This window comes from Battus philenor, unplaced genomic scaffold, assembly GCF_028537555.1.
Source record: "Battus philenor isolate CCGP_79_NKW_IND1 unplaced genomic scaffold, ilBatPhil1.0.hap1 SCAF_4, whole genome shotgun sequence".
Classification (NCBI taxonomy): Eukaryota; Metazoa; Arthropoda; class Insecta; order Lepidoptera; family Papilionidae; genus Battus; species Battus philenor.
This window is the reverse complement of record NW_027181704.1, coordinates 17,257,824-17,269,270: the sequence shown is the minus strand read 5'-3', so window position 1 is coordinate 17,269,270 and position 11,447 is coordinate 17,257,824. Positions and strand designations below refer to the sequence as shown.

Below are 11,447 nucleotides of genomic sequence, written 5' to 3'. Positions count from 1 at the left end.
TTTCCGCTTCTTCCCTTCCTTCGTCGCAAGCCATCTCGGGGTTTACTGTCAGCGTAGCAAATTGTACATATATTTATATATGTATATCATAACTGTGACATTTATTCACAGGTGCGAGTTTTATATTTAAAAAAACAAACGATCGTTGAGGTTTAATTAACATCACCTGGCACCGGAACGAACCAGTTGCACGGGGACGCACGCACGTTGTTAAGGCTCTGGTAGAGCTGGATGGTGTGTTGCTGGAGTGTGCTAGCGCGTTAGGACGGCAGCGTGGACCACAGGCGAGCCGAAGAGGAATCCGGATCCAACCACGGTTCGCCCACGCGGTTAGGAAGCAGGCTATTTTTATTATACCCTCTCTTACGCGAAAGTTATATGCGATTTTACGTAATAGATGAGTGCCCTGAGCGAGTCCCTTGGTAAATTTGTACTAATGGAGAGGAGGAAACATTGACCTGCTCATTAAATATAGTTCCAGTACACCAGTGTCTTATTATTTCTATTGCTTTTATTGGTTGTGATGTCGGGAGGATATTGAAACTGGTGTCGTAAATGTACCATATGACGAGCAGTAAAGGGACCGCAAACTAGAAATAGAGGTCAACTGAAACTATACAATGTTGGGGCTCCTTGAGAAAGAATGGCGATTGATGTAGCTGGACTATTTCCAAAAACGGAAAATGGAAACAAGTATTTACGGTTGTGGTAGATTGAAATGACTAGAAGTCTTCGCTATCCCAAATCAGGAAGCTACGATAGTCGCAGAGAAGCTAGGAGTTCATAAAACAAAAACCACACCACATCACCCTCAACCTGACGGAATGGTCGAACGATGTAATCGGACAGTGAAAATACATTTGCAAATTAGTAGAAGATCATCAAAAGCATTGGGACAAATATATTCCTCTATTTCTACTTATAGAACAGCGGAGCACGAGACATAAAGGTTACACTAACTTTTTTCGGGCCAACTTTAGTAGAGAGCTTCGTATACCAGTTGGTTTGACGGGGTCCCACCAATAAGTGCTTAGAGTTATCATACCGGAATACGTTGAAGTTATCCGAACAAGGCTTCGGGACATTCACTCGTCAATCAGTAAGAAGCATCCAGCGAGAGAACGAGGACGAGGTATGACCGCAAAGCTAACCGTAGTGGATATCCAGAAGAAACTCTCGTGTGGCTGCATAACCCAGTTCGACAAAGTTGCAGCGACGACGGGAGGAACGATCATACAAAGAGATTACCCGAATCAATGAAGTAACGAATCAAATACAACGACAGCTGAGGGGGACGATGAATATTGTTTACGACGATCGTTTAGCTTCATATAATAAGGTTCAGGACGAACATATCTAAAAAGGGGTGATGTTACAACGCACGAGTAACAGAACCCTCTAACGATAAACATGGAACCCTAGTACACGACAAACACAAGTGCCGTCAACACGCGGAACCTTGAACTTAATTATAGATTTTTGTGTGCGGTCCTCGGAAATTCTAACTGAAAACTATCGCGAACTTAATGGAACTTTCTCCGTGGTATAAATTGGTGTACTGCCCATGTCGTAAGTTCAGTGTGTTTTTTTTTCGAGTTATAAGATTAAGATCTACGATTAGTGATATAAAAGGGACTATTTGGTAAGTTATTTGGACAGTGATTTCTTGTGCGATTCGGAAGCGTAGTTTGATTAAACAAAGTATAATTTGTAAAAGTGTAATTTGTGCTAAAGAAGGCAGACCGTCTGATATGTGAATAAAGGACTCCTTGTGAACCAGAGGTTTTTCATTCCGAATCAGAACCCACAGAACGTAACATTATAGTATTCATTTATTTCAAGACAATATGTATTGGGATAATATATCAGCTTTACCCTGATACAGCCCGTATTCTAGGTTTAAATTGAATTATTTAATTATTTTAAACAACTTCCGTTACACGGCAACCGATCGATCCATGAATAATAGAAGTTTCAGTGTTTGATGAGTATCTGTATTTACATAGAACCGTTTTGTATGTCGAGCGTTCGCATCGGCACGTCGGCCCGGCGTTGAGTTTCCCAAGTAAGAAAGGGACTAATACATAGCCACTTCCGCTATGCAGCAGTAGTCGTGCAATGAAGCGCACCGCCCGCCAGCGCGCTGATAAATGCTGCACAAAGTTTACTTACACACGGTTAAAAATACTTAATGAAAACTATAAAATGCAAAGCAAAACAATAATAAATTTATTAGTTTTTTCGCACCTGATAGCTACAACAATGTTGTGCTGATATTCTGGATTAATGCGGTTTACACAAGTAACTTTGTGTGAGCCGCGTTGATCGAAAATGAAATGTTTCCGCGTCTGTGAGGTAAGCCTGCGGAGGTATGTAATGTTTTTCTCTCGATGGTTTGTTTGTGTGAACAGCCAGGGTGCGTACTCGATACGACTGATCGATTTAAATAGAAGATGAAAAATATATACGAGTATATTTCCCGCACTATTTCATACGTCGCTTGATTTTTTTCTCGGCCCACACCGGCCAATGTGTGGGCTTTTGGTGAGTAAGCGGTAAGTAGTTACTCCGCCCGTTAGTAGAGCAACCTAGTTTTTCATATATATAAATATATCATGGTCTACTCGGACTTCGTGCGTGCGGTGTAGGCGAGCCATAGTCCCACCGCCGGCAGCCGCAGACGGACACTCGCGGTCGTCGATGCACCGGTACACCGGAGAATTCCAACACAAAATGTTTTACTTAATAAAATATGAGAAATAATCGGCGAGGATTCGAAGTGACACCGTTGCGCACCGTATTGAAGAAACGTTCAGCGCCTTCCCGCTCGGCGGCTGTACAGAGAAACGCTCCGCCGGCACGCAGGCGGGACCTCTGTTCGGTTGCAGTCGATTCACAGTAAAAATTAAACATTAAAAGAATTATTGATTTTGTTTACGTGTTTGTGTTTTTGTTGATATTGTGGTTATGACTGTACACAAGAATACGAGGGCATGTCGCTGTATGCGCGCGGCGCGTTGCTTGGATCTAAAGCCGGAGCGGGCTGCAGCGGGCGGCGCCCGCGATCAGGGGGTTGGTAGCTGCGGTTGACGGCCGAGACCGTGGCACGGTGGCCGCGCTACAACTTGGACAGAAGTTCGTTCAAATAACACGACAAATCTTAATTGGTTATATTTCTTAAAACTTTATTTAATTAAAATGCCTTTTGGTTTCGTTTTATAATACAGTTTAAGTCTACACGGCATCGCACGCGCAAAGGAAGCGGCGAGCCACGAGAACCCGTGCCCAGGCGCTCTTACAAATGTTTGTTCATTTAAATTATCATTTGAGTGCGCCGCAGCGACGCGGTGCCGACAAATCTACTGGCTTTATATAAACATTAGAAACATCAGTACAGGTTTCATACGAAGCACCTGTTTTGGTCACCAAACGCGTCGCGACGAGGCCCTGCGGCGACGCGACTACATCTCGCTCATCACTTATCCTATTTCTTTGATCTAACAAGACGCAAGGCGCGCGCGGCGGGCACAGGGAAGTCGTACCGGCGGCAGGCGAGCAGCGAGCGGCGCGCTGCGCTTGATTTAAACAACATTGATAGCCAATAAACAATTTACATAAAAGACAGCAGAGAAGAGGTCGAGCCCGCGTAACCTGACGATGCCTCCAAAATAACGAGCACACACAAATTAAACCTCACACACACACACAAACGTGCACTGCACGCGACCGATCGACGTGGGTAGCGCGTGGGTAGCGCGTGAGCACTGCGCGCTCTAAACATCTGGCAGATCGGAGAAGCGGACAGAGCCCGCGCTCAGACGAAGTGGTGCGCGCGCAGCATCGGCGCCGTGTCGGCGTCGGGCGCGTCGGGTGCGTCGGGCGCGTCGAGCGCGTCGAGCGCGTCGTCCGGCAGCCCGGCGGCGGCCCAGTCGGTGCGGCGCGGCGCCAGCAGCCCGCACAGCCGGCACTCGAAGAAGTCGGCGCAGTTGTTGAGCGGGCCGCGCGTGAAGGGCGAGCGGCCGCCGCGCGCCTGGAAGTGCCGGTAGCGCGCGCGGTTCAGTTGCTCGTTGGTGGTCATCCCCAGGCACACCACCTGCACCCGCACGCATTCGGTTACGCTCGGCTCCGCGGCTCATTTTTTATCAAGAAAAACTAATGAAATTGACTCTTTTCATTCGATCTGCTAGATGATCCGGCGTCTGCACCGTCCGTCGACGAGGTGGGTCATCGAGGGGTGAGCACCGAAAAATGGGGCGTGGACGCCTCAGTCTAAATGGGTTTCAAGTTTTATTTCAAAATAAATGCGTCTTCGTCATACCGCTTAGATACGCCTATTCAAAATTTATTGATATTTGTGGATTGAAAAGAAAAATCAAAATATGAGCGGTCGCGCCGTAAGCCACTAACCAGATATAGCTGACAACTGGTGAGCACCGTGACCCAGAAGAGATGGAAGAGCGCATTCAGCATGACCCATGTGAGCCACGCGTTGCAGCGCAGCGCAGCCAGCGCCGCCCGCAGCGCACCGCCGGCGACCTCCTCGCGCGCCTCGCCACCCGCCGGGCTACCCGCCGCACATTGCTGCCGCACGTACTGCGCGCCGCCCCACACCATCCACGCGCACATTATCAGCAGGCACACGAGGAACCCGATGAAGTATCGATGATTCTTAGCACCTGCAAGCAGCGACACGCACTAAACCTAAGCTCACCGCGGCTCGCCCGTGCAGGCGCCGCCGCGCTGCAGTGCCGGCCGACGCTACAGCGGACACTCGCTTGCGCAGCGGAACCGGTGACGACAAAACCGAAGCGGTCCCGAAATGTGAAGACAACCAGAGGGCGAGGCGCCTGCAGGCCGCTCGCGCGACCGCCACATTAATTAAAATATATTTCAGTACCAGAATGGGTCGGACTCGGAGGAAGTATTTGTTAAATATGTGTGCAGCGTCACTTCGATAGCAGGTACTAATTATAAAATTGTTTGCTTAGTTACTTAGGTTTAATCAGTGGCGTACCTAGGGTGGGGCGGTGGGTGCGGTCCGCACCGGGCGGCACTTACCTTGGGGCGGCATTTTTTAAATTTACTTATAGTTGTAAAAAGCAACATATTCATTTCATATTTATTTTCTTTCTTGAATAATAAATTAAAATTCTGTTCCCAACATTGTAATTTTGTTAAAAAATTTTTTAACAATTTCAATCAGTGTCGGTAGTTGCGAAAGAAGCTTCTCAAAATTGAAGTTGATAAAAAATTATTTTCGTTCTACAATGAGTCAATTAAGACCACAAAATCTTGCAATATTGCCAATAGAACAAGAAATTACAAATAATTTTAATTTTGAGAGCATTATACACGATTTTTCTAGTATGAAAGCTAGAAAGAAGAGGAGATATTATATAAATATGTTTACGAGTGCATACACATATGTCTAAAAAAATTTACTCTGTGTATTAATTAATATTGATTAAATAACTTAATAATTTATTTATGTGTATTAATTTATAAAAAAACCACTATTTGATTGACTTATAATAGAAGGGGCGGCAAACTGGAGATCGCCCCGGGCGGCAAAAGTTCGTGGTACACCACTGGGTTTAATAGTTTTAGTTTACAGGAATGCTGGCCCGCCGAGGGACATGCAGCTGCACCGACCTGCCCCGTGTAATAACCAACAATGATGTTATTTTGTTGCAGGCACAAGCCATTGTAAGTAGGCAGAAGCAATGGTCGCCACTAACCTATGCAGTTGCCCACCCAGGGGCAGTGGTGGTCGAACTTGGCGACGCAGCGGTTGCACACGGAGCAGTGCTTGGAGCGCAGCGGGCGGCGTACCAGGCACGCCGAGCAGAAGCGCGCCGGGTCGAAACCACCGCGGGTGCTCTCCGACAGCTCGATGATGGTCTGCGGAGGCGCACACGGATACTAGCGGCCCGCCCGACACCGCTGCGATTGCAACATTAGGGTGCGACGAGCGGGCACTCACGCGAAACTTGTCGGGCTTGGTGCCGGTGATGACGCCGGGGTCGCTACGCCACGAGCGCAGGAACGTGTACCACAGCGCGACCGAGAACAGGAAGAAGCCCACCGTGGCCGCGCCGCTAACCACGGGCGCGATGAACACCACCCACGTGATGTAGAACCACACCTGCGCACGCAACGCATCGATCACGCCGCGTGAACACTCCGCGCGTTACGCGCGTATGCAACCGAAACATTTGCCCTTACCTTCGTAGCCAAGTAAACACTTAGGGGAAAGATATTTTTAAGTTCATCGTCGAAGAGGGCGTTGCTGAGAAAATGGAGCAGAGCGTAGAAGCAGACGAGGAGGAATGCCTTGAGCAGGTAGACGGCGTCCATGTCGAGCACGAGCCCGGTCACGTAGAACGCAATAAACGGCAAGCCCACCACGCACCACCAGCGGAACTTCTGTAAAAAAATTGGTTCTTTAACAACGTGAAATATGTTTTAATGAAACAAAGCGTGTACACACGAATTGTGTGCGCGGATTACCTTGTCATAAGTTAATCGCCGAAAAACGCTTCTCCTGGTGGAGAGCAAAGCGTGCTCTTTGACTCTGTCGGATACCTTGGAGCCTACCCAGAGCGTGTCTGCGCCGGCCTGCAGCATGGCCAGTGGCGTGGCTCCGCGCAGGTTGGGAATGTCCAAGTTGGCATTACCCTGCCACAAATGATACAGATTTTCATTATACGAAACAGATACCAGAAGAAAGTGGACACCGTTGGCCCATCACAAGAGGGACGTTGCAGGCTATGTTAAGGTAAAAGCTGTTCACTAACCTGGAAGCCTCAGAGAGCACGACTCCCATAGCTATAACAGAATAATGTGGGAATGTACCTTCCCACCCACAAGTGTGAGTTTTCTAGAAATGCATTTCTTGAGATCTACGTGCTGTGATTCATGCTTCAAAATACAGTTGCACTTAGAACTCGCAACACATAGACAAAAAGCCGCTAGCCAAAGAAATAGATGGAGAAGGTTCCAAATTCAGCCATGAAGGAAGGAATCATTGACCCATTCATGTAATGTTCATCTTAGACAAAGGATATCCACTAGACCAGAGTTCCCCAAACTTTTTTGTGTCGTAGACCCCTTGCCATGTTTTTCCGTATTGGGTAGACCCCCTACTTGCCTGATATTGATTTCCTGTAAATTTCTAACTGTAGTGAAGTTAAGTGTTAAAAACATAAAGTAAAAACACATGTTAATTTATACATTTATTAATTGAATTTAAATTAAAACTACTGCAAATAAAATTTCTGTTATGTAAAATATATGTAACATTAAATAAACATAAAATAAACTATAAATAAAATAACATAAGCAATAAGTCAATATTTTTAGTGAGAAGGATGAACCTGATGCTTTAATAATAAATTATCAACATTTGGCGTCAATTTTGTAAGGGTTAATCTTAAATCTCCTCGGCTAATGATGTCCATTCTGTTTCTTTTTTTCGTTAGGAGATTGGTAACAACACTGAACCCCCTTTCCACTAGGTATGATGAGACTGGAGACTGCGACTCTCAGGTTTTCACAAGTTCAAAATGTATTGCGACTACAAAGCAAATACCAACATCCTACAACTTTTACAATTTTATAAACATATATAGTAAATTTTTTACTTCATAGGTACTTTTATAAATAATGTAAATGTTTTGATATTATACAATAGTATGATGTAAGTAAATAGGTACTATCAGTGTATGTGTTGAGATCCACTATTGTGGACCCTCATTTTCATTTCATGGACCCCAAATTTTTTTTGCTGACGTAGACCACTTTGGGAATCACTGCACTAGAAAGAGGACATAAGGCAGTTCATCCTACTCTATTAAAATTAGAACTGATATATCTAGCAGCAGGGTATTTTAGCAAACCACCTTAATTCCTAAAATATTGAGTGAATTAGATTAAGTTAAAAAATGTATTATGCAGAAAAATAACCAAAGTTGACCTCACATACTTGTATATATAAGTTCAAAAGGAACACAAGAAATTTGAAAAACCTGTTATACACAAAAGTTGTGGAAATAACTGAATTATAATTAATTATGTATTGCTCGGTGTGTTGGTGTGTAAGCCATAATTCTGTAGCATTGACCAGACAGACAGACAGAACCAGAAAGCAGACTTTAAAAACTGCAAGCCACCTGCATTTAACACAGCAAAGAGATCTAACTCACATGTTCAAGGTATAGGAGCCTGGAAACAAAATAAAAGAACAAACAAATCAAAGAAGTGGCCAAACAAACTTTTAGAGGACCTATTTCTTCATCTAACCTCTAACAATCTAGAAATACCACTCGTAGCAATGCACTGACTGTGACATCCATGGGGATTTAAGCTACATACACATTACATTAGAGCTTAAAAATTTAAAACATGGAGCAAATAAGTCTCTTTAAAATTCTTTGTTAAATAATTAAGCATAATTCTGCTTGAAATTTAAGCTTTGAAGGAAAGCTATGTTAAATATTTTTAAAATACACATGTAAGCTATTGCAATTATACTATTATGGAGTAGCAAGAAATTAAAATGACAACCTGCTATATATACTACATTGTGGGATAAAATTTCTTAGTGACTGTATGAAGATGCAAGCTGGGCAGGAAGATCTTTGGTAATATGTCACTCACTGGTGCAAAGTGCAAAAATGTAAAATGACATCAAATTATGTTACAATAAAAAGAAGTCTTCTATATCAACTTACATAGAGTATAAGAGTAGAGATGGCAGTAGTGTTACGAGCCAAAATAGCCCAATGCAGAGCTGTATTGCCATGAGAATTGTCCACGGGATTAGTTGATGCCCCTAAGGTCAGCAATAGTCTAGCAGGATCCACAGAGCATACTTTCCATGCTGCCCACATAAGCGGCGTCATTCCACCGGCATCAGGGGCGTCAGGATTGACCCCACGGGCTACCAGATAAGCCACAACAGCCGTGTGCCCGAATTGTGCCGCTAGGTGGAGGCTAGCGCAACCTTCGGCGTCACGCAATGTAGGGTCGGCGCCCGCGCGCACTAACAGAACCGTCGCCTCCAGGTGCCCCTGCCTCGTTGCCCAGTGCAACGGTGTGGACTGCAGCTCACCGCCCACTGCGTCCACTGCAGCTCCTTTAGACAACAGGTACTCGATAATTTCGCGCCGGTTGTTGATTGCAGCCCAGTGAAGCAGCGTGACCGTCTCGTGATCGGGTTGATTGACGTCCCAGCCGGCCTCCACGAGCTCCTTGACGCGACTGAATGCACCATACTGAGTGGCCTTCACAATGTCGAAGCCGCTGTAGTCCCGCTCCAGCGGCACGGGCGGGGGCTCGCGCGTCGGAGGCCCATCGCCTTCGCGTTGCGACTTGCCGCATTGCCCGCTGGCCGCCGCTCCGCACGTGCTGTCGTACATGGCAGCTACGAAAGCCCCGGCGGAGCAGCCATCGTGCAGATGTTTATACTTATTTGACTTCACAACATATAAAAACACTCCGTCTTAGGAATTGATAACGAACCAAATCAACTGTCACCGTCGAACTACTTTTATTGACATGTCCCTCTTAAGCATGCGTTCAAAATTAGTGCCAAAGACAAATAATTATTGTTGACTATTAAAAATTTTTTTTTTTAAAAATTCGAACCCACAACATAGCTGATCGGTAATCTACGAGCTTTCTCCGATAAATATTTTTTAGTGGTAACAGTATATTGTGGCAATGCTTCAAACATTATAATCTAATTTTCTGTCTCGAGATTGCTTTTAAGATAATGTATGTAATATTGCTTTTAAGATGTATATTGTATACACTGGAATTATTTGTAACTGCGACCTATCGTCACAACAGCCATTATGCGATATTTAACTAAGTCTTGGTTAAGAATGCGGCCGGTCACATGTCTACATTTATTCTTAGTAGCATATGTGAAGGAATTGTTCATTATCCGTCTTGAGGATGGCCTGTTTGTTTTTGTGTATATTAAAAATGGTACAAGACTTTACTTATTTTGTTTATATAATAATTTGCACTATCCATTTTCATAATTTATAGTCGTCACTTGTGTGCGTCTCACTACATTTGGCAATTTTTTCCTTTACGATAATACAAATTTGTAGATTGTTACTTCGTCACCAACCATGCGATATTTATATTTTTGTATTTTCCGTTGGATAAAGTTAGCAAAGGGTAAAAAAACAAAAACTGTGTTTTAAAGTATTATTTATTTAGCCGAATGAATACCTAAAAAAGTTAAGGATGCGTATGTGCTTTTGTGTATTTCTTTTTTCTAGAGTTGGCGTCCCGCCTTTGAGCCCCCGGGCAAATCGGTCGTCTTGATGGCCTTTTTTGTTATTTAATTTACACATCATTATTTAAATGTACAAAATAGCGGATCGTTTCTGTAACGTCCATGGGACCAATGTATTTAGTCAAAAATTCGCAATTTTCTTTTACAGCTATAATCAGCATACATTTTACAAAATTAGTTGTTTATTTTAATTAACTGGTTACGCATTGAGAGAATATATACATATACACACATACATTATACATATATATTTATGTATGATATCCATATCAGAGATTTCCACCTATATACTAACTCATCACGATATTTCTGAATCATAAGGTTTAGAGACCTGAAATGGTGTAGAAATATTCCTTTTCGCAGAAAAAAGGTCAGTTAAGACCAAATCTTTCGAAATTCCCAGCGCAAGTTGGGATTGAGGGGCCTTTGTTAAAATGCTTATTTAAATGATAAAGTACAGCTTATAAGTGCAGAACTTGGCCACAATATTTTTTTGTCAAGACAAACATTATACTAAAGGATTTTATTTAATTACTCTCACAGAAGGCAACGCTTGTGCCGCTCGAAGCCGGCGGGAGAGGGCTGGCGTCCTATAGTGTATAGTCCATCTCGGCTTTATTGAATGATAATTAACTCGTGTATTATTTGTAGCCATACTCTTACAGGCATGGCATGCATACACATAAAACTGTAACGGAGGCCATGTTTACATACTTTTCATATTCATATCTATTTCGGTAACTGTTTATCTCAAAGGGAAAGACTATCCAGGTTTTTACGACTTTAGTCCCCAAGTCAGCTGTACTTCTTAATACAAAGAATTAAGATGGGGACTGGAGGAAAGCCAATCCTCATGTTTGAGGAAATCAATAATTTGATGACTTGTTGCTGAAAGACGTAAGTCTGCCTCGCAGCTCTCCAAAGAGATCGAGGTGTATGTGTTACTTTCTGGCCTTTCACTAGAAAAACAGTCTTGATAAACTTTCGCACAGATTTTTACACTTTTCTTACAGTAATGTAATTCGGTAGCCATATAGTACGAAACTGTTATCTAAATCATCACCGTTGACGGGTGATGACCACGCTCTTCTGCGAAAATGGTGATGTGGGCTTCCGCAGAACCGGTAGCGTGCTC

At 43.9% G+C, this 11,447-nt stretch overlaps 1 protein-coding gene across 1 annotated transcript; it reads right to left on the bottom strand.

Moving 5' to 3' along the window:
- Positions 1 to 3,176: 3,176 nt before the first annotated feature.
- On the bottom strand, positions 3,177 to 9,536 carry Hip14 (palmitoyltransferase Hip14). The gene is made up of 7 exons (XM_068771475.1): positions 8,733 to 9,536; positions 6,511 to 6,678; positions 6,226 to 6,426; positions 5,984 to 6,145; positions 5,739 to 5,901; positions 4,408 to 4,676; positions 3,177 to 4,093 (listed from the first exon to the last, which is right to left on the bottom strand). The coding sequence occupies exons 1-7, from the start codon at positions 9,417 to 9,419 to the stop codon at positions 3,815 to 3,817; spliced, it is 1,929 nt and encodes a 642-aa protein (XP_068627576.1). The 5' UTR covers positions 9,420 to 9,536; the 3' UTR covers positions 3,177 to 3,814.
- Positions 9,537 to 11,447: the final 1,911 nt, after the last annotated feature.